We start from the raw sequence: 22749 nt of genomic DNA on the forward strand, positions 1-22749 counted from the left end.
CTACTCTTTCATCTTTTATTATGATATTGCAAAATGTAAGACACTGCCATTACAAAATACTTTTACACGTGATGGAATTGATTTAAAATGAAATTGTTGCCAACTCATTTCTCCAAGATGGACAATGTAAAAAATTAAACATATAATAATAGTTACTGCTATGTCACACTGCAATCTCCATCATTAATCTCCACACTATTAAGTGTTCACAGCTTTCGGTAATTTTACATAAATTGAGAGTACTATAACTGAACTTCTGACACTAATTTTTTTCATTTTGAAGGTCAGTACTGTCATTTGTACAGCACATACCAGTTTCAGAATCATTTTCATAAACACATTTATTGTATCAAAACAACCTGTGCTTGAAAAATTTTCAACATACACAAGAAAAAAATAAAGGAACCTTAACTATTTGTTAATATGTCATGTATAAAAATGTCACAAGATCAGGGGTACTGCACCACTATTACTGTGTAGTGCTAGAACAGTCTTGCAGAAGTTTGCAACAGGCCAGCAACAGTATATTTCACAGATGATGTGCAATTCAATGTTGCTGATATATTTTATGCTACTGTCTCTTAATCTTATTATTAACAAAATAACCAACTTCAATTTTAATAACTGTCACACAATTAATGATACTACGAAACACTGAATATTATCAGATATATGTTTCCTTTAAATTATTGGTGACTACAGCTTGATGTTCAGAAGCTTATTAATGTCAGGATTTTATGATTTTTGAACTGAGGAAGCACATGTCTTGTATTATTAAAGGACGTCTGTATAGAGCAACTCAGGAGTACTATACAAAATGCCACCTCTTCTTTCAGTCACAATTTCAAATTCTGAACATTAACTGACACTAAATGTCATAATGCTTATGTTCACATTTTGGAAGTCAAATCTCGGCCCAAAACAGCTATTCTAGAGTTCTTCATGGCTTTCTTTCCCCTCAAGCGAGTGCTGTGTATATAACGAACCCTCCTCATTTGCGGGTCTGTGCACTGCAATTTTGCTTATTCAAAGAAACATTTCTGTGGTAATATTTTTGCACTGCAGCACAGGCCCCTCACAATTTTCACTATCTTGTGCAGACACGTGCACAAACTCACTCGATGTAGTATAGTATCAATTTAGATGTTGAGACGGGCAGACAGGTATGGGCTGTTGTGTACTCCAACTGTATTTTTCACAGTTTTTAGAACTGATTGCTGCCCTTGTGTTTGATCACCCTGATAAACTTTCAGCTAGAAATGCTGATGTCATCCTAATAAACATCAACAGTGATGCTCTCATATTTATTAATCATTATATATATTAAGTACCATGTTTAGTGTGGCTTTGGTTCCCCAAACGCTATTTTTCTCATAAGGTCTGAGCTTTGAGCATCATGGTTTTCCCAATCAGAGGTTTTCAAAAACATAACCCCTGCAAACTGTGTGTGCTACATCACAATAACAGGCCACAACAACTTCAATATATTTCCAATTCATCATCACAATTATCCTGTCACTTAATGACACAAATCTGAATTAATTACATCTGAATCTTTGGTAACATACAGCAAGATACACTTTATTTGTCATTTAAAAGTTAGGAATTGCTTTTATCTACTCAATGACAAATTTTCAAACATAAATTTCAGGAAATAATGTGACATTAATATTGCTATGAACTCAGTTTCTAGATGGTTAAAACAGAAGTGTACATAAAAGGATGTTACCCAACAGTAAAAATATTGCATTTAGGTACATTCTTTAAAATCACCTTTATAAGCAAGCTGTAATTTTATCAACACCAAATACTTTAACCACACTGAAATCCTTTGTTTTTAAAGGTATTCAGCAACAGTAGTGCCAGTGGCAATACTTCTGCAAGGCTGAAGTGCAGCAGAGTAATTATGCACCAAAATCACAACCATAGAAATACTCCCAATAATAACAATAAAAAAATCAGTATCACACAAATAACAATCACCAGTTTCTGTCATTAAGATTATTACTGGTCACAGTTCTGTATTTCTCTATCAAAGGGAAATTCTACTTATTTGTGCCAGGTAACTAGGGCCTTATCACACTGAACCTATGTAAAGCAAACTGAGTACAAGTGAGAGTTAATATTGAGCAGCCTTTACTTTACAAGCTCCTTTATGCAGGGTTCACAGTTCTCTGTTTCTGTATTTTTCAATTAAGGAAAACAGCCCCAGAAATCTGACACACTTAACAGGCATTGTGCATTATCTTTGGCAATTTCAACTAACTACAGAAATTAAAACCTATAACATAACATGAATATTGTAACAAAATACTCCATACATAAAAGCTTCTAAAATTCTAGAGAATGAAACAAATATACAGTAGTGTACAGCAAACTAAATAAACCATTATACATATACGCCCAACAATCGCGAACAACACAAATAAGAAATGTTACTAGTTCAGTCTATAATGTTCATTACAATTTTTAAAAGGTCAGGACATACAAGAAACACATTCTTGTTTCACGTTTGTTCAAACTGTTACCTGACAAAACATGCCGTAAAAGACAATGAAATATAATAATGCTGATTTTTAATGGTCTATCAATTATTCAATAATATACAGAAGTTATCTCAGAAACGAGATAAAGTAAAAGCTGAAAACCTAGACGACAATTCAGATCTGGAAGCGCAAATCATCTGGTAGGAAAAATAAACAAATGGGTTTATGACACGGATGTAATGGGAAACATATGTGCAAGAAACAGAGACTAGTAACATCCCTCAAAACTCTATAGGTTATAACATTAGCAACAGACATGTAATTAGTGAATTTAAGACCAACATAGTACAAACATGAGTCATCAGTTATAGATATGAAAACATTAAATTATACTAAAATTGCTAGTCATAATGTTGCCAATTTAATAATTTTTTCAGACAACTGTCACTGGTGAAAATCTGTTCTTCCTTAAATTTCCAAAGCTGCATGCAAGGATGTGTTCATAACGTAATGCTAAAGAAATACAACACGACAGTGCAAGATAACACAACATTTCAAAAGATGGTCAGTATTTTAAATATCCAACTGTATGAAACATTGTTAAAATTACCCCATACATGGTGCAAGGCCCTTTATTAGATTTTCACCACCTTCTGTTCCTTATTCTTAGCCCTTTCACAAGGAGGATATGTTTTGAAAAGGGGACATGTATGAACCCATATTCACATAGTAAAATAAAACACAGCACTACATTCTACCGTGAATTACAATCTTTGTCCATATTTTATATAGTAATACATGTGCACATTACCATGTTATATATTAAGATAGAGAACCTTTCTAAACATGATTAATACAAATTATATCGTTATTATGAATAATTCCTTCAACAAGATCTTGTTACATATCAAGTTTTCAAATTTGCAGGAAATGCATGCATTGAATAATAATTCAAAATGCTGGCTTACTTTATATCACTACATGTCTCTGAAGCTGTAACTGGGTTGAAATGGGTTTTGGATAAAAGAAAAGATTTAATTTAAAGGAAGTTATCATGATTTTCAAAAAGAAAATAAATTTCATATCAGATAAAATATTCCATTGAGAACAGTAAAGACTTCATAAATTATGCAAGTTAGGAAGCACTGTGACTTGACATTAATTTAACAACTTAGGGAATTATTTCTGAACTGATTAAGGAATCTGGTAGTACTTTAGACTCCCTCAAATAAAAACACAAATATTCCAAAAAATATCATCGGAATAATCTTCTCATCAACAAATAACACTAACAATAAAAGTAAGAAAATTAATTTAATTCACTGCATTAGCCATTTAGATCCACAGTGGCACCATTTTCTTGTGGGATTTATTCATGAAAATACTGTATTTTCATTTGTATGGAAAAACAGAAATTGGTTGCAAGGAATGTTCAGAATAAATATTCTCATGCCAATTGTTGGTAACAACTTGAAACATAAATGCTATTTTGTCATATGAGTTCGAATCAATATCCTAATGCAAGTAGTATGACAGATAGTACCAGTAATGTGCTAACTATAACATGAATATCAGTACTAGACTATATTAACCATGGCTGTGCATTATTCAGCAGTAAAAAGTTTACATGTGGTAAACTCCTGGGGTGATGACATCTATTGAAAGTTAACCTCTATTTCACATTCAAGCAAGTCACAATGAAATACAGCGAAGAACATACCCATAACACAACCCAAAGAAAATAAGCACAGAATATATATTTTCACATATGTCTGAGAATCATCATACTTAATTATACATAAAAATGAAGCATAAACATGATGATGCCAACACTATGATGATCAATTCAATAAAAACAATATGCTCATTCTCACAGTTTGAAGTTCATGTCTTAAATATGTCATACTACAGTGAGTTTGCACATACAATGAATGGCATGCCAAATTTATTTTAAAGCAAATATTTTGACTGTTATGGATAACTGTCCACCAAAAACAGAATGGAGAAATTCCAAATTATATCATTTACATTAACATATTAAGACATTACGCTGCTACTTGAGAAGATTTAAGTTGGGTGTGAAGCAATAATATCATGCAACTTTCTTTTGCATAAACTATCTTGAATTCATTTAATTACAGTTTTGGGGTGCTGATTCCATTGGATGAAAAGGTTTAGGAATCACTGCTTGAATGCATTTATGTCTCTTTACTTGATACAGATGCAATATATAAAGACTACAATGTTCAGGTGTGCAAATAGGGTTCTTACAACTTTTCAGATATTTAAAATGTACTTGATAAGAATGTGCAGTTCTCAATACAAAAGTTAAATTTGAAAAAAATTATTTAAATGCACACAACAGTATTCACTAAACATGTCTAAATTGCAAAATTAACAGGCAACAAAATAAAACAGCTCTAATCATTCATAACAGATTTTATATATATATATATATATATATATATATATATATATACATCCTGTATTTTTTAGTTTACTGTCCTCGGGGGAAAAACATACCTATGAGACAATCGGTTTTCAGAATGACATATATTATAATTAATTACGCTATAAAAGTGACTAACTTTCTAGTCAATGATGTCGGCTTCTATAGTTTTCTTATGACACAGAGAATACCTTGTTACAAACCATAACTGTAGTAAACATATTCACAAATTAAAGCACAATGTTTTCATGAAAATCATCTTACTTTAAAGCTACTTCTAGTTTTTCCAGATCAGTATATACCACGTACTTCACAACATAGATCATTGACGGGTGCTTTGTAACCATCATGCTAAAGTTGCTAATCATATAAATCTTTCAAAATAAATGGGTGTCTATGAAGGATGCTGGTTTTTAAAACATGATACATAATTAAAATGTTAAGAGTTCTTCAATAACTATTTTTAAAAATCAGAAAATTCTACATGAGTGAGAACTCAGAAACACATTCTCAAATTGCAAATAATGGAACAGAAAATTAGAGTTTATTTAATGAATTACCAATTCTGTTCCAGCACATTCGTGGTTAGTGTGCAAGTTCCAAACTGCTACAGACCAGATCCCTGCTCTGCATCAATATATACTGCCCCTTTCGCAGTATTATCTCAGAGAAGGCTGGCCAACATTTATCGGATATGACATATTTGTGCCTACTGCTAGCTCTTTTTGACAATCCAATTTGTATACATAATGTACTGTGTCAAAATGTACTATTTGTAGAGAACAAAGTATCTCCAAAAATTCACTACTCAGTACATTTTAATACAATACATTCATTCTATTGCTATATACTCTCATTTTTCTTGCACATAATATATATATATATATATATAAAGTATATAATGCAAAGCCAAAGCAGCTGTGGTATATGCAGTAAACATAAACATTTCCTTCACAACACAGTATGCAGCAATTTACCACTCACCTCAGCCTTGCATTAAATTTCTGAATGTTCACCAAGCAAGGCAAATTACATGCATTGAAATATACAAAATTCTACCAGTTTATAATCTAAATATATCCTTTAACAAATTCCCATACAAAACTTAGCTACTGCCCATAAACACGCAGATCTTATGTATTTTGAGCTATGGAAATTAGTACCTACTGAACAGTTATCTTGACAAATAAGCTATCATAACTGTAACTATTACATAATGGTGCAGTTCACAAATATTGCCATAAACACCATTAACACAAATCGATGCTCTTCCAAAGCACAGTGATTTATCAATATTACATATAGGCACTGGACAGATAAGTGTTTTAACAAACCACATAATGTAGTGCATAACATTCTGCTTGGTTTTACTTCTGCTTGCTACGTCATCAGAACACATTGTTTTCTTTTATTATTATTGTACTGTAGTGACAAGTCCATTTATTTTTGAGCTACGCAAGCAGACTCACATCAACTCATCTATATGTTCAGAACATGCAATTTTAAGCATTTTCCAATGAAAAAAAGGAAAAATAGCAATCAAATTCCCTGATTTGTTATTTGTCACATTCTACCATTAAAAAAATCATGCAAAATGTATTAGGCACACTCAGAATTTGCCGATCTAAAACACAACTACCATATAACAATAGCTCCACTTCAGCTGAAATTCAATAGGCAGGTTTGATGCACATTTTGAATCAATGCATTAATTGTGCATAAATATAGCTTAAATGTTGCAAAATTACCTACATAAAAATCATGTCTGCAGTCATTTTCCAAGACTTGTTTACATCATCAACTTCATCTCTGAAGCCAATAACACTACACATAACGCTACAATTACTGTATGCACACGTGCCAACTACCACAAATTATATTTCATAAAAGTTTTACTTTGTAAAAAAAGAAAACATTGTTAGTCTGAAGATAACCCTACATTTTAAAAATATAATACAGGAAGAAACACACAGGAAATAATTTATGAAAACATAAAGAGAAAACCTAAGTGTCTAGAATGTTGCAAGTTCATATATCACTTTTGAACATAAAACTGCCCATAAAATTAAAGAAAGCATAAAAGAAGGAACAAAAAACAGTACCTGCAAAATAAAAATGTGTGAAAAATAAATAATCTCTCAAAGAATAGCAGAATATTAATAGCACTGATTTGGAGTAACATTTACACTGATTTTGCTTGTGTTTGACAGTGGGATGTGGAGAGTACTGTCACACATATACAATCACTTTACACAATTTATGAAGTTCTAACAGCATAAAAATCATCACATGCTACATTAAATAATGTGAAGAATACCTAAATTTATTGGAACAATTAAACCGTTAATTGACACTACTTAAAATGCATATAATTTTGTAGTGAACACCAACAATATCAATAGTGAATGGAATGTGTGCATACATTTAACACCACAGATTCAACCAATACAATGTTTCAAACTTAAATCAACTAAATGTGCCTGTTTATAGCAGAAATCATTCTCATGTTGTAAACGTAGGATTTTGCTCTTATGAGCAGTTTGTCGGATGTAAAATCTCTCACCATCTGAGAGCGAACAACACTTCACTAAAAGAGATGCTTCTCAAAATATCACAAATTTTAGTTTTTAAGTAGACTGTTGTTCTGACAATGTAACATTCAAATGAGTCAACAGCGTGGTATGTATCATTACCTGATATACCAACTGACTTGAAGTAAATTTAAATTTATTCTACAATGAAGAGTGACTGGAGCAGCTTAACCACACAAATAAACCACCCAATAACCATACAGATTATATCAAGTTGTATCACCTTGTAATTCAGCATCGTGTACTGGTAAGTCAATAAATATTCAATTCAATTAGAAAGATGGTACTAAAATTAATCACAGATTCACAAACACTGCAACAAGCACTTCTACAAAGGAGTAAATGTATATCCACATACAAAGGGTACGAGGAGGGAAGTATCATACCATGTTAGGACCAGGCCAATTATGAACGATGCTGATCTGAAACTTTAAGCATGCCACAGTGATCCACCATTTTTCTTCCCTTGGGCCAAGAATATTTTCTAACAGGACACCAAAACACTTCTTGGCACTATTTAGAAAACTAGTAGCAAATTTAAGTTATCTTTAACAATACATCTTGTTTAAAAATGAATAACACGATTACAATTGGCTATATTTAATGTACCAGTGCAGTTAAAAACAAAGAAATAACTTGGTACACGTACAGAAACAACCCAAGTTTCACAGTCATATGAATGAATGTAACTGATGGTGTTCAAACTGATCACATATAAACAATACTCTCAGTGTTTCTCTATATGTACCAATTTATTTGATTTTTAGAACTGCTCCAGTGCATTAAATATATCCAATTGTAACCATCTCAATCATTTTGAAACACCCTGAACTTATTCAGAAATAACACATTACTATAGCACATACTCAATTAAAAATGTTATTGAAATGTGCATAAATTACTATAGAATTACCTATTATTTTAAATTTGCTCCTGCAACAATGATATCCGAGATATGCAAAACTTGCACAAGGCCAATTACATGTGGCACTTTAATATACAATGGCAGCAAATAAATGAGCCTGTAGTAAAAAGTATCAAATTAACAAATAATTTTGTGGGCCTGATTACAAGTGGTCATGGGCTGAATAATGCCCACAAGCTGCCAATTAGACCACACTGCCTCAGATGTATAAAAAGGGGTATCCATAAAAAAAATGAATGATACAATTTTGCTTGGATGGTAATAAGTGGATTCAGGAACCTTTGTTTACAAGTGATACACTATATAATCATTTTCTGAGCCACAGATTAAAATGCATTCTCCCACACAAAACATGAAAAGCTAGTACAGTCTTTTACTGGCTGACAGGAATCAGATGGATTAAATACAAGTACTTCATTAGATGTACAAAGCACTGATTACAAAATTCTTCCACACAAATGATACAGAGGGGTGTAGCAATAGTTTCTTTTACTGATTTGTAAATACATTTTCCAGGATTTAAAGCTCTGAATAAGTACAAGTTCTAAGATGAAAATTATTTGCAATACCATTTTTTTTTGGAAGTACGTCTCATTTAAAATAACACAGACAATTAATTGACACACCAGCATAAAAATTATTTCAAAAGGTTTCAGTTATATACAATTTTTCAATAGGACCGTAACAAACCATTTAATATGGTTTATCCTTCAATAAATACAAACAATCACAAAAGATTCACATGCACCATCTTCCTTTAGGAACACCATACATCCTGTTGGGGACATGTAAAATTTTTGAAATCTTGTTGAGTTTCTGACTAATGAATGGAATATTTTCCTGAAAAGGCATTACTGATCATTTTCTTGAATTATATAAGGGAGGATTAGGTCTTTCTCAGGGTAAATTACTGCACCACCTGCCTACAGGAACTGAGAAAATCTACAGTAAGTCAGGGGAGATAGTGTAGGCAGATTTACACAAAGGTGCACCTGAATATGAAGCAGGAGTAATAACCACTAGACTGTGAATAATTAAATTTGGTTCCTTAGTTTTTGAGTGGACATAACTCCAAATCTAGACAAAGGAAGTACATAATAAACGAACACTTTAATAACGTATTATGTTTGGAAAGTGTCAAGTGATAGGAAATGGATCTTCTGTAAGTTTCAGGTGCTTCTTTATAGTTTTGAAACATAACTCTGAACAAAGTCTTAGTACATCATGACAAGTTTGGCCTGCTCCTGAGCATACTGTACATACCCTGAGATTCAGGTCAGAGCCTGACACTTCACAGACTCAAAAAGGAGACAAAAATGAATGCGGTCCCAGCTCCTGAGCCAACAAAAAGTGAAACATTACAGCAAAGAAATTCACAGTTCTTGTATAAAGTAATTATAATACAGAATGTTGGAGAATCAAGATGGATTATTTATCTGATATTCCAGTTTCACAGACAGCAAATACAACAACTACAAATGTACTTTCCGTAAAAGAGATTCAAAACTAATTAAGTACATGATTAATCATTAACCATTCAACAAATTCCTGAATTAACACATTTGCAGAATCACTTATATTATGTTCAATGCAGATTGATTATATTAATTAATAAAATCCTCGTGATACAAGCCGTGTCCTATCGTGAAAACTCACTAAAATTTCAGGGACCATCTCTGTCCACATCATCAGGGCATCTGATGTGGATGTGGGAGCTAGTGAGCCATGCCACATCAGACACCCTGATGATGGGGCCAGAGATGGTCCCTGCAACGTCGGCAAGCGTCGACTATTTTACAGTAATATTTATATTTCACATTTTTGTATACTACTGTAATCCACAAAGGAAGGTCTGGGTTATTTTGTTCCTTTTCCAGATGCAAAGACAACAATCGACATGTAAAACTCAAAGAGCAGTGTTTCCTGACATACTGTTTATGACCAACCCATGTACCTGATTATGTATTTCTTTATTCTTGTGGTTTCTAGCCTGTATTCCTCTCTGACATTAGTGACATTTAAAGAATCTCAGTATTCAGATGTTCAAATTCCTGTTTCATCCATCAATTTTATTGAATGGCACCACATTTCACAAAAGTTGCAATTTTAAAATTAGTTTTCAGATATTTTATGTGCTTCTAAGTAGTTATCAATGGTTTGGACAAACACACTGTCTCCATCTTCAGGGATGAAGGGAGTTGTTTAGAAAAGGACAGCTTATATACAGTCAGAAGAAAGATTAGGCTAGGAGGAATTTTCCAATCAGGAAAGGAGAGAAGTTCTTCAGTTATCTTGAGCCTTTAACGGATAAAAATTGGTAGCTGAAAAAAAATCCCATCTCGACCATTAAAATGACAATATATAAAATATTTTACTCCATGTCGTGACATTTTAGAATGATGAGAAGCAGTGATGTCAAAAAATTGCAAGATGTTATGAAGAATATCATTTTGGTTATAGAGTTAAGCAAATTTAATACCAAATCTCTTCATCACCCTTAGCCAAGTTTTACTCTGCAATGGAAACAATGTTCTAAGAGAATTACATGAAAATTACTGAAGTTCACATTTCATGAAAATGTTTATGATACAATATCAATTATGAATACTTGACACCCATACTACAGAGACACATATTTTTCAACATTATTCATATTTCAACTAAAGGAATGATTATATCCTCGTTTGATTAATTAGATGCAAATCCATAAAAAAATCAACAGTTACCAAAGGGAGAATTCTCTTCAAAAAAACAGTGGATCAAAATACACCTGATAAAACCTCCATACCAAACATCGTGCTCCCACCAAGCACACTATGAAACCAGTCCCAAGGAGCAGCAGCTTAATGTATACTAAACTGAAACAAAGTGGAAGATACTGTTACTTATCCCCTCTGATAATCATTTGACACGTTCATCACCTTGCTCACAGACACCTTACCCTTATATAGGCACATCCTCAATTCCAATACATTTTCACAAGAATAAACTACGGAGAACAAGCTGAGTTGTGTATTTCTATGACCAGTCACAGCTGCCTTCTACAGATCTCCGTAAAGTTTGTGAGCCTGGCTACTGGAGAGCACGTTACCTTCTATATCAAACCCGAATTGGCTGTATTACAGTGTTGTTGTTCATTCTTGTTGTCATGTGGTCATTAGAGTTCTCATCCGGTTCTATTCGCTCCATCCTAGCATCATCATCATAGTATCCAGGATTAAGGATGATATTAGGAACCAGTTCGATCACTTCTTGTTCTTCTTGATAAACTGTAAGGTGAGAGCAGAATGAAGCATTCATATGACACACCATCGATAAAGCAGCAGAAGTAAAGAGAATATCAGAAAAAAAGGAACTCGTGTGAAAATCTGTGTAGATACAGTAACCAGTTTAGAATCTTTATTGAAAACAATTATCTTCTGGGTTGTTGTGCGATGCAGTTTGGTAGAAGTTTATCAGTGTTTAAGAGGAGCTTGCTGCCTACACCATCATGGTCCTGATGACAGAGGCAGCAAGCATCAGTAAAATGTTGGTAAACTTTGACAAGAATACACAGCACAAAGAACTGGAAGAATCATCTTCATAGTAATTACTGTGAAAATCTAAAATCTCACCTAGATTTTCAGTATTATAAAGAGTAATGAGACAGGAATGTGAAGATGCCCACTTACATCTTCATGGCATGGTGCTTAATTAAACACGCGGATACATTTATCTTTATTCCTAAACTAACCCAGACAATTGAATAATCTGCAGAACATCCTGGCAATATACAACACTGTTTACACCACCAAAAACATTTCAACATACTTACTAAAACTTTACTTAACACTGCATCTAGCATGTGTGCATCAAACAGATAATCCTCTGCTGTTAGCTAAAACATTCTATTATTTTTATCACAGCCAATTACAGAATCAACGTAACTATCATCCCAATTACTTTCAGCCAATCAAAACCACTGTCCATAATGTAGAAGTTGTTATTTACAGATCTTCACTTTGGGATTCACGAGCAGAACTTGGAAAGGATACAAAAATATAATCTCCAACAGGTTAATAATGTTAAATGTAGGGCAAGAGTGATGAAACAATGAGGACATCAGCAATTAACTTGACAAGTGCTTATGAATGATTTCCAACCCATCAGCAACCCCATATAAACAAGCCCCGACAGCTCAACAGAACACAACCTGAAACCGACAGCTGCAATCATGAGATCTGCAAGAAAAACACACTCACCCATCTTGTTTTTACAGCTGTGCGTCAGACAACACATTTTTCGTGTGCTTCATTTTCATACACCATTTCAATGACTTTCTACTGCCTGTTGGAAACAAACCACCCCAATATTTGATGGTCATTACACGAGACCTTCCACACACAAAAAATTCAAAATACAAACTGTGTTTAACAATAATCTGAAGCAAAATCATGAATCCATTAAAAAAATGCCAAAAAGACAAACATGGTTTAGTCAGCAAGACACAGACAGAAGGAAAGCTGTGCAGAAGAACTCTTTTCAGTAGAATTACAGTGTTACTCCAAAATTGCACCTCACAGTGTGGACACAAGAAGAAACCTTCACCTGAAGATGATCCGGAATGAAGAATTATCTGAGGATTCAGGCATGGTTCATTATACCTACCTATTTCAAGACATTATACATTGGTCATTTGCTCTGTTGAGGCACTGGAAGGAGTAAGAGGACAGATAACTTGATCAATGATGGTTGCAGGCACAGGGGTCTCAGCACCTGATTCTACATTGGCTGAAATCAAGAAATTACATAGGGCGAAACATGCCAAAACTGTGGACTTTAGCAATAAAATGGAAAAGATACTTGTGAAGAAAATTCAAATCACAAGATGAGAAGAAACATTACAGGCAGATGTACAACAAACTTCTGCCTAATTAGAAGCTGTACAAAATAAGTGTACTTAAATGTAATGACTGGCTGCTTCTAAACATGGATGATTAAGGACTGAAAAATTACTGGATTTGAAATTAAACTTGTATAATTTCAAATCCAGTAAAGTTTTCATTGCCACAATAACCTGCTGATTGACCTGACCATAATAGTATGGCACTAATAAGCATGCAAAGGAAGAATCTAATTTATAATAAATCACTAACAATCTTTGGGGTTGTTGGAAGAAACTGACATTCGGCATAAAAAAAGTAAAGTAAAGTTTGTCCCACTATACGCCATGTAGGCGTTTGGGGTGAGCGGAGGTATAGCTCCTCTCTTCCTTGACCTCGGCACTAGATGGGGGTGAGTGGTCAGCATCACGCCCGGCCGGCTTTACCCCCGGGTAAGGACCCCGGTACCCATTGTAGAGGAGGCTGGGTGGGCCCCAGAGCAGGTCTGGACGCAGAGGCTAGAGAAAAAATCCTCTGCCTCCGTCGGGGATCGAACCCCGGTCGTCCAGCCCGTAGCTAGTCACTATACTGACTGAGCTATCCCGGCTCATGACATTCCGCATGAAGTCAGAGATAACAAGGATTCATAACGTTCCACCTTTGGTTATAATTTAATCTGGTTCCCTCCAAAGCACCCTATATACACTGTCTGAAAACAAATGCCAAAGAATTTCTGAACCAGTTCCTTTTTGGGGGGGAGGGGGGGGCAAGAGGACAAAATAGCAACTGGTGCTTCCTTTTATTGTAGAAAGTATGTTTACAAAAGAATTAAATGATATTCAGTCACCATATACAGTGAAACCTCTATCCATCGTTCCCGGAACTATCGTTTTCCCAGATGCATCGTCCGTTTTGTTCGGTCCCGAATACATCCCATATAAAATAATGTTACATTTTCCCGCTTCTATCGTTCCTCGAACTATCGTTTTATCGCATCGATCGTTCAAAAATCTTAGTCCCGGCCCACAATTTTCCTGCAATGATCGTTTCTGAGAATTTAAAATGCTGGGTTTTGAGATAAATTATTACCAAAAGACGCACAATGTTTTTGGAATACGCAGTAGCGGTAACCTGTTATGTCGCCCAACCAGCACAGATTCTTTTCGAATGAGGGGTGATAGTTGGAGTGAATGGCGGTGCCCATTGTCAGAAATTTTACGATTTTAATTTGGGTGCACTCATATTTCGTTCCAGCGATGCCAGATGGCATGTGCAGTGTGAATTTCTTCACAAATGCTTTTATTATAAGTACAAAGGAAAGGCTGGCGGCACTTTTCATTCTTCTGGTTCATCTCGTTTCCAGCGGTTCAGGGTCTTCTACAGCTACGTTTCGTTGAGTTCGGCAGTAATAGTATTTCCATTCTTCCTGTTATTGTCCGCAAAGGGGGTTGGAGTGGTGAGGAAGAAGAAGACGACGAATGCGAGCCCGAAGCTTTGCCGAGTTTTGCCGAAGCGCACGCTGCATTGGCGAAAGTGAAGTCATTCTTTTATGCGCTTAATATTAGTGAACGTGACGAGGAAAACATTTTGAACGTGGAAAGTGCTCTGTTTGGTCTAAAACGTAAAGTTTCGACAAACCAGTTGTCCATTAAAGACTTTTTTGGTAAAAAGAAGTAACTTTGAAAGAGAAACATTGTTTTTTTTTAAATTTTTAATGCTTTCCCGCATTCATCGTTTTTATTTCTCACCCCCGCCGAAAACGATGTATCGAGGTTTCACTGTATATCACTTTATTTTTTATTTTATTTTAATGCTTGTATGGGTGCTTACACTGTCAAAGTAACTGTTTGGTATCTAGGAACATCTATAGCAGCAGTGACAGTGACATGTCACCAGTGTTAGAGCTTGATGCATTTTCTATTTTAATCAAGAAAATACTCAAAATCTTTAGTATTTGTTTCTGAACACACACGAGTGTGTGCACATGCACACGTGTATATATATATATATGAGCATGTGTGTTTATACAATAGAATGTGAGTCATGTCACTCTTCAATTCTACTGAATGACAGCAACATTTTTCCTTCCTACTGTTCCTAGTATAATTTAAAGTTGCTGAATCATTTCAAGAATCACCACGACAATGCGCCATTATGAGTCACTGACTAATGCTTCATTATGTGGAAATTCAGTATTGAAAATTCATCAGAAATCAAAATTTAAAAAGTGGACAGATCACACTACAGAATCTCTAACAAATGCAATTACTTACAAGAAGGGATGTGACAATCTTTGTACAACAAATAACAAGTTCCAACAGCCAGCATTAGCAGTGTCCCCATCACTACAGCCACTGCAGCCACCCAAACACGGGTGTCAAATGTCTGGGCTCCTTGCAGCAGATGGCGAGCCAGTTCTGTTACAAAAACTTATGTCAACATCTGTACATAAATACATCACATCTATCCACACTCTATAGTTATATTAATTATAGATGTCTATATATGATGATTTTTAGACAAAGACGTATGCCTCCATTTCCCACCAGGTGTGTAATGGGATAAAAAAGATGGTTTTACTGAAAGATACATTTCATTATGAAATCGAAAGCACCAGAAAAGAAAATGAAAATTAAGAAAATAAGACTCTTTATACCAATATGTATTTCTAAACATCTAAAAAGGTAAATGTTCAATACAGTGCTGCAGGCAATGTCAAAGTGTGCAATGATGGTAAGTAATGTATTGTGTAAGCAACTTCATTGTACTAACGGCAAGTGATCAAATGATTCTAGTTTTTCTGAAGTAGAAGAGTTGGCATCTTCAATTGATCATATTCTCTGTATCAAACATTCTGAGGTGTCACTTGGTATATTTAGATTTCCATCAGAGATTATCCAGAAATAGTATGGCTGTAGTTTTCAACATCCTGTGAGAACTGGGAATTTCAGAACTTACAAACATAAAGTGAGTAACAAAATTTGTCTCAACTGTACTGAACATAAGACGAAGATATGCTCATCAAAGATATATCCTCTAATCAATAAAATATGCAAAAGGCATAAGCTCAAGTGGTTCATAACAAACAGTCTAGAAATATATGTTTGCAAATTGCAACAAAATGTCTATACTTGTTCTGCAGTAAGATGCAAGTTAAATATATTAATATATGAAAAAAGTGTTATTTTATTACAAATTCTAGTAGATATATAACCAAATCACTTTTCTTCCGGACAGTTCTTAACAAAATGCTCACCAATCTCTTCAGTATCATGCAATGTAGTTGCCTCCAACACAGTCTCTTCTCCTGGTCCCAAATTATTATTGGCCCAGATTTTGAACACATATGTAGTATTGGGATCCAGTCGATACACATCTATCTGTCGCTGTAACGTCAAAAATATGATTTTTAGTTCATTCTCTGCATGGCTTATTAACACTGTTGAAAGGCGATTCCACTAAACGGCCGCAAAATAAAAAGGCGCCAAATCTGAAAAACCCATGAAGGGAAGCTAGGGGTAAAGCTCTTACCTGTCAATATTACCGTTGTTTCTTAATTGAATGACAGACCTCATTTTGCTGTTTACTATGGTATATAAAGTCACTGTCTAAATGAAAGAAAATATAAGACTTGATCAAAACGTTTAGTGAATAACATCACCACAGTAGTGGACGTGGTTAAGCGGCAAGTGTGACGGAAACCTTTAGGCATGTGCTTATGTATTTCCACTGAATAGAAGCCTCAGTTGCACTGTAAGGCTGTGTTAGAACATGTTTCTCGCGTTCAGTGCATGTGTGCAAAATTATGAAATATGTGTAACATGCAATTCTGTTTCAAACTTGGCTAAATAGCTTCAGAAATATACAGAATGCTCAAAACAACCTACAGAAGTGGTACTGTGACATAGACGACTGCTTTCAAATGGTTTCACAGATTCCAACATGGAAATAATTGTTCATTCTAAAATCACCAGTGAAAGTACTCATCCTCATTTGGGTTTATATTAAATGCCAAATTTTACCGAAATAATAAATGCATTTATCATGATTTAAATATATATTCTCATTAGTAAAAGTGCTGAAGGATATAACAACGTAGATCTTCTCCACTGTTTATCGCTGTGGTGCTGCATAGTGAGACAGTAAGCATGTCTGAAATGTCACTCAATTTCTACCAGAGTATATGTGCACACAAAAATCACAGAAGACAGCCATCTTCATACGTGCTGCTTCAAGAACATGAGGTCTTACCTAAATTTCAATTACTGCGTCACACATAACAATGTTGCCACTCACCACATTAGGGCTGATATGTTCTGGCATGACAAAATGCCAGTGATCAGGCTCTTTGCCTGCATCATTATGCTTCTGTCGAAACTGTGCTGTGAAGTAGGTGATGGGATAACCACCAGTATCTGTCACATCCCACAACAAGAGCGCCAACACCGTTGAAGGACGAACTGTTACATTTACTAGTGCAGGTGGTACTGCTATAACATAAACACATTCTAACTTTTAGATGTAACTTAAAATCTTTTCACACAAGCGTAAAATGTACAAAATTCACCACAAAGCTGCATACATGGTTTAGTAAATATTAAAGTTCACAGTGAAGGCAGGTATATAAATTAAAATATATAATATAATTCAGGTCTATACACAAACTTTATTTACAGATGTTAAAATTTAAAATTTGTGCTATTCATCGTTACTACGATGTTACAATACTGCGCCTTCATTTACTACATGTTTCGATGCGTAGCATCATCTTCAGGTTTTTCCTTTAAAACTACTTTATATTACAATGCAAGTTTTTCAATCTGTTTTGTAAATTATTATAGTATGTGTTCTGTTGATCTTCTTATTTTATGTATCTTATGTTTGTTTTCCATTATTCTGTGAATAAATTAATTAACATATGAGTTATTTATTTATATGTAAATAAGTAGTAACGATGAATAGCGCAAATTTTAAATTTTAACATCTGTAAATAAAGTTTGTGTATAGACCTGAATTATATTATATATTTTAATTATAAAACACAAACATGACGCATATAAACTTTAAACAGGTATATAAAGTTGTTCTCTGCCTTAAAAAAACATTTTACTGTATTAAACTGTGATGCTTTGTAAGACAAAACTAGAACAAAATATTACACTATAATGAACCCCATATGTCTGCGTCATTCTCATTCTTACATCGGCATAGTCTGCAGGCTGTTTTCTGAATTTAGTGACATACAGCACTATCACTATAAGGTCTATATGGACCTATAGCAATCTTTTGGTGCTATCCATATGTAGATGGTACGATGATAAAACCTGTTTCTATCAATCTGCATAAATTCTATTCTGAGACATCTACAGAGACAACAAAATTAATGGATATGATAAATATGAATGGGAGGAGGAAAAAGTAGCCAATATCAAGACACCATTCTCTTATTACTATCAACAACAAACAGGGGAAACAAAAATCTGATAACGTTCAATCTAATGTGATCCTAATAATGAGTCAAATATGACATGAGATACTTAAAATCTCTTGGTAGGTGAATAGTGAAGTGTGAAAGCAAAGAAAATAAGTGTTCTAAACATTTACCACTGGGATAGGATCAAATCCAAACTGCCGAACAAAAAACATTTACAACAGTCAAATTTACGCTGTGTACTTCACTCACCAGACCTGTGTAAACCATGCAGAACTAGCAAACTCTGTGACACACACTCACTTCGAACTTCCACTCTGACTCTTGACCTAATTACTTCAGTGTCTCCATCAACTCTGCACACATAGATTCCTGCATCATCCCGTTCCAAGGCTGTGAGTGTGAGACCCCCATTAGTTTCAATTCTCCTACGATTAAAACTGTCCTCGCGCCCCTCCCGCACCCATAATGCAGAGTAGGGGTCAGCAAGTGGCAACATGGTGGATAAATCTGTACATGGAAGGGTCAAATTGCCCCCAACATCTACAGCAAATTCCTGAAGCTCAGGATATACTGTTGCATGGCAGCAGCCTGTAAAAAAAAATCAATAACTTATTACAACTTCCACCAGACTAATGGCACACTACAACCCTGAAGACAACCACCTTCAAACCAAAAATGAAATATAAATGTCTTGCCATAGCCATGCAATTTTATTCCTTATCAGTTTAACAAAAAGGGAGAAACTTTCCAAGATTTCAGATTCATGTATTGAAATGCACTGTGCTGCGCATCTGTCACAGTTTATATAGCCACATGTTGATGTTAATAAAGGTAGGGATTTAAAAAGCAAACAATCTTCAGAATGAGCTTCCTATAAACTGACCAAAGTTTCATAATAAAGTCAGTATAAACTGTAACAGCTTTTATACTTTTGTAACCAAACATTGTGGTCAACTGGTTAATAATCCTCCTTTGTATTTAGGAACTACTGAGTTCATATTTTGGCCTGGAAACTGGCTATCCTGATTGAAGTTTTCCTTAGTCTCTCCAGGCAAATGCCAAGATAGTATCCATTTAGTCCACCTTTCCAGTTCATTATTCACTAATAATCTTATCATTACATGCTACACAGTCTGAGCTATTGACAGTCTTGATAAATAAACTAAACATATTGTTGCATGTGAGGTTACTGGTCCATCTGTGCATGTAACACAGTTGGCAATATGAATGTCATGTCTGTGAAAGCCACTCAGTCTCTGCCTTCTGAGGCAGGAAAAATAATAAATTATTTAAACCATGGACCACAAACTGTACAAAGTAATTGATCATTAAAAAATTTGTATCTCTAATTGAGATAATTTTGTGTTTGGTGTGAGATGACGATATAGTGAACGTGAAACTTAATTTCCCTTGGACAGGTGTTAACATTCCTACAAATTCTGTATTAAACATATTATTAGGTATGAAGATTTCTGTCTTCTGGGTTGTTGCACCGTGTAGTCTGGTCGATGCTAACCAACGTTTCAGAGGTCATACTGCCTCCGTCATCAGGGCGATGAATATTCAACAACCCAGAAGACAGAAATTTTCATACTCACTGCTGTGAAAACCTCATATATTATTAGGTCCTTTAAATTAAAAGTTGAAAATGGTGTAAACCCTTAATATGCTTGTCAATCAAATATCTGTACTAGAGGAAAATTCCAAAAAATAAAACACTACAAATGTGTATAAATATGAATTCTAAGTTCTAGATATCATTTTGCCTAGGTTTTTCCATAAGAACTGCCAAATTCAGAAATTTCAGCCTGAAAATGGAGTTTGAATAAAACTAGTGAAGTTTGTGTATGAAAACAGTCATCTAGTACATTTCATACTCAAAATGTGTTACAATAAATACAGACAGACAGTAACTCCCCAAGCTGTCAACTTATTACTTAGCAATCCAGCTTATTTGTTTCACTTGTTAAAACTGGACTCACCTGAACAAAGTTTTAACCACAATAAACTAACAATCATGAGCACTTCGACTCATTGATATTTTCCAGTCTTAGCCATGTTTGTTGGGACATGCTTATGACTTCTATTTAAACACAAAAATGAAGCAGTACATTATATGACACATGTTTTTGAAATTTAACAGTCAAAACTTCAGTTACTAATGCAAAAAGAATACAATGTTTGTGAAACCGTATGACAGTAAATGAATTAAAACTCAAATAGTTTGGTATCTAAAAGTATTATTTTTACTACTAAATTAAAACAATAATCTTTTGGCATTATCTGTTTCTGCAGCTATTCAATCACAATCTGAAACAATGCCACTTGCAGTGAAGTCCCAATGAAAACCGATATTTTTTCATGACTAATGAAACAGCTGCATGGGACTTGAGTATTATATTCTGTATTCCAAACCTGATCTATTCTTAAAAATAAACACAAAGAACAGATTAATATTAACTGTTCCACAACAAGGAAAGCCATCCCACAGGTACAAGAAGTGACTGCACAACTTTCGAATTGTTCTTGTCAAAGTATAAGTTCAACAGCATTTCGTTTGGTAATAAATTATTTTTGAGGCAAAGCTGTGAATACATCTTTTTAAGTGGTCATAAACATTAGTACTACAATTTTTGTCCATAACAGATGCGACAGCCGCTAAAAGTAACATATCACAAAATCAAACTGAATATTGCTTTGCCTCTGTCCCCACTGTACATTATGTAATTCTGAATTCTCATTCTATAATCACAGGCATTACCGAACTGCCAAACTTTCCACCAAATGGAATAAAGAAGTGCACGGGGTTCTTGTAATTACATGTATGTATAAATGACCTAATGAATTCTGGCAAGTAACTTTAATGGAGACATCAAATATCGCCAAAAATGTTGGAACACCATCACTATTGCTAGTACACCACTACAAGGTCGTTTAGAAATGTTCTAATTCAAGTAAAATGCCTAGATTTACGTTTCATTAATTTACCTTCCGCGAACACTAACAGCAAGAATATATCTATAATCTTCTTTATAATCATTCTCCCATATCAATAGTAAAGAGTGAAAGAAGTTGCATTAACCACCATATTTGTTTATAACGAATGACACTTTGCTTATACGCGTTTCATCTCGTGATACTCCCTATTTTCGCATCCACCCAGTTTAGTTGGTCACAATGACGGATTTATCGAGTAAGACCGTAGCTTGAACATACTGACATCTCCAGCTTCGTTTGTTAAACTATGTGGCGCCAAATTCAGGAATTTTCCCCACACTGGAATAGCACTGTGCCTATTATTACATAAATGTCCGTACCTTTAAGCTTCAGCAATTGAATAGCTGCCAAGAAACAAATCCTTACCAACCCTGCAAGGTTAAATGGCTAGACATGGGTTCAAAACCTATTTAGAACCATTAATGTTCATAAACACATCTAAGTAATGTAATTTAAATGGGGGATAATTGTGAGGGCTGTAGATCAAGTTTTAGTTAGCACATATCTTCCGCTTTGAAGCCCAGTGGTAACCATATGTACCACAAGCTTTAGCATTCAGCAACTGTACATTTTGTTTACAAATTGCATCAATGGATTTCCTTTGAGTCTCAGAATACAATGCAGTTTTCTCCCTGAGTTTCTACCAGCGAGCATGCTACAGAGGGCCAGTTTTGTTACCCAGCTGCACTGATGATAACAGCAGAAGATATGGTTTACTCACCATTCAGCCACCTGATGCAGCTTGTAGCCCATGAGTCATCATAATGAACATTTGCTTCAACATGAATTTCTTATCTTAAGGTCTGGCAAACAGCCTTATAAACACATGTTGAAATTATGCAGGTATGCCAAGTCACGGCTCAGCATCTACATTATTATGACTTACCTGGTACCCCAACCTTCTGTCTATCCTGTCTCAAACACAAAAGTTGTCCTTGCCCTTCTCTTTCAGCTAATGCAGCTGACCAGTGCTCACACAAAACTGGACTGTCATTCTGTGTTCTC

The 22749-nt window shown here is 34.6% G+C and overlaps 1 protein-coding gene across 6 annotated transcripts; it reads right to left on the minus strand.

Annotated features, from left to right (window-relative positions):
* Position 1: 1 nt before the first annotated feature.
* On the minus strand, positions 2-22040 carry LOC110836810 (cell adhesion molecule DSCAM). 6 transcript variants are annotated; one of them, XM_087349423.1, is made up of 7 exons: positions 21509-21689; positions 20730-20830; positions 18997-19335; positions 17610-17803; positions 16570-16699; positions 15587-15730; positions 2-11720 (listed from the first exon to the last, which is right to left on the minus strand). In XM_087349423.1, exons 2-7 carry the CDS (start codon positions 20764-20766, stop codon positions 11551-11553), a joined length of 1014 nt encoding a protein of 337 aa, XP_087205549.1. In that variant the 5' UTR covers positions 20767-20830; positions 21509-21689; the 3' UTR covers positions 2-11550. The 6 variants fall into 6 exon arrangements, with proteins under 6 accessions (XP_087205549.1, XP_021934100.2, XP_021934103.2 ...); XM_022078412.2 differs by lacking the exons at positions 20730-20830; positions 21509-21689 and adding exons at positions 13099-13221; positions 21736-22040 and having other exon boundaries at positions 11584-11720; XM_022078408.2 differs by lacking the exons at positions 20730-20830; positions 21509-21689 and adding an exon at positions 21736-22032.
* Positions 22041-22749: the final 709 nt, after the last annotated feature.

Source organism: Zootermopsis nevadensis, unplaced genomic scaffold (assembly GCF_977971745.1).
Source record: "Zootermopsis nevadensis isolate Lab colony 2312 unplaced genomic scaffold, Znev_1.0 Znev_ptg000016l, whole genome shotgun sequence".
In the NCBI taxonomy this organism is placed as follows: Eukaryota; Metazoa; Arthropoda; class Insecta; order Blattodea; family Termopsidae; genus Zootermopsis; species Zootermopsis nevadensis.

Excerpts from the sequence above, each read along its gene's own strand:
- LOC110836810 (XM_022078408.2), bottom strand. The coding sequence starts at position 21,787 with ATGATTATAAAGAAGATTATAGATATATTCTTGCTGTTAGTGTTCGCG. Across the intron at positions 19,336-21,735 it reads GCTGTTAGTGTTCGCGGAAG|GCTGCTGCCATGCAACAGTA; the intron begins GTAAATTAATGA and ends TTTTTTTTACAG. Across the intron at positions 11,721-15,586 it reads AGATTGTCACATCCCTTCTT|TTTATCAAGAAGAACAAGAA; the intron begins GTAAGTAATTGC and ends CTCACCTTACAG.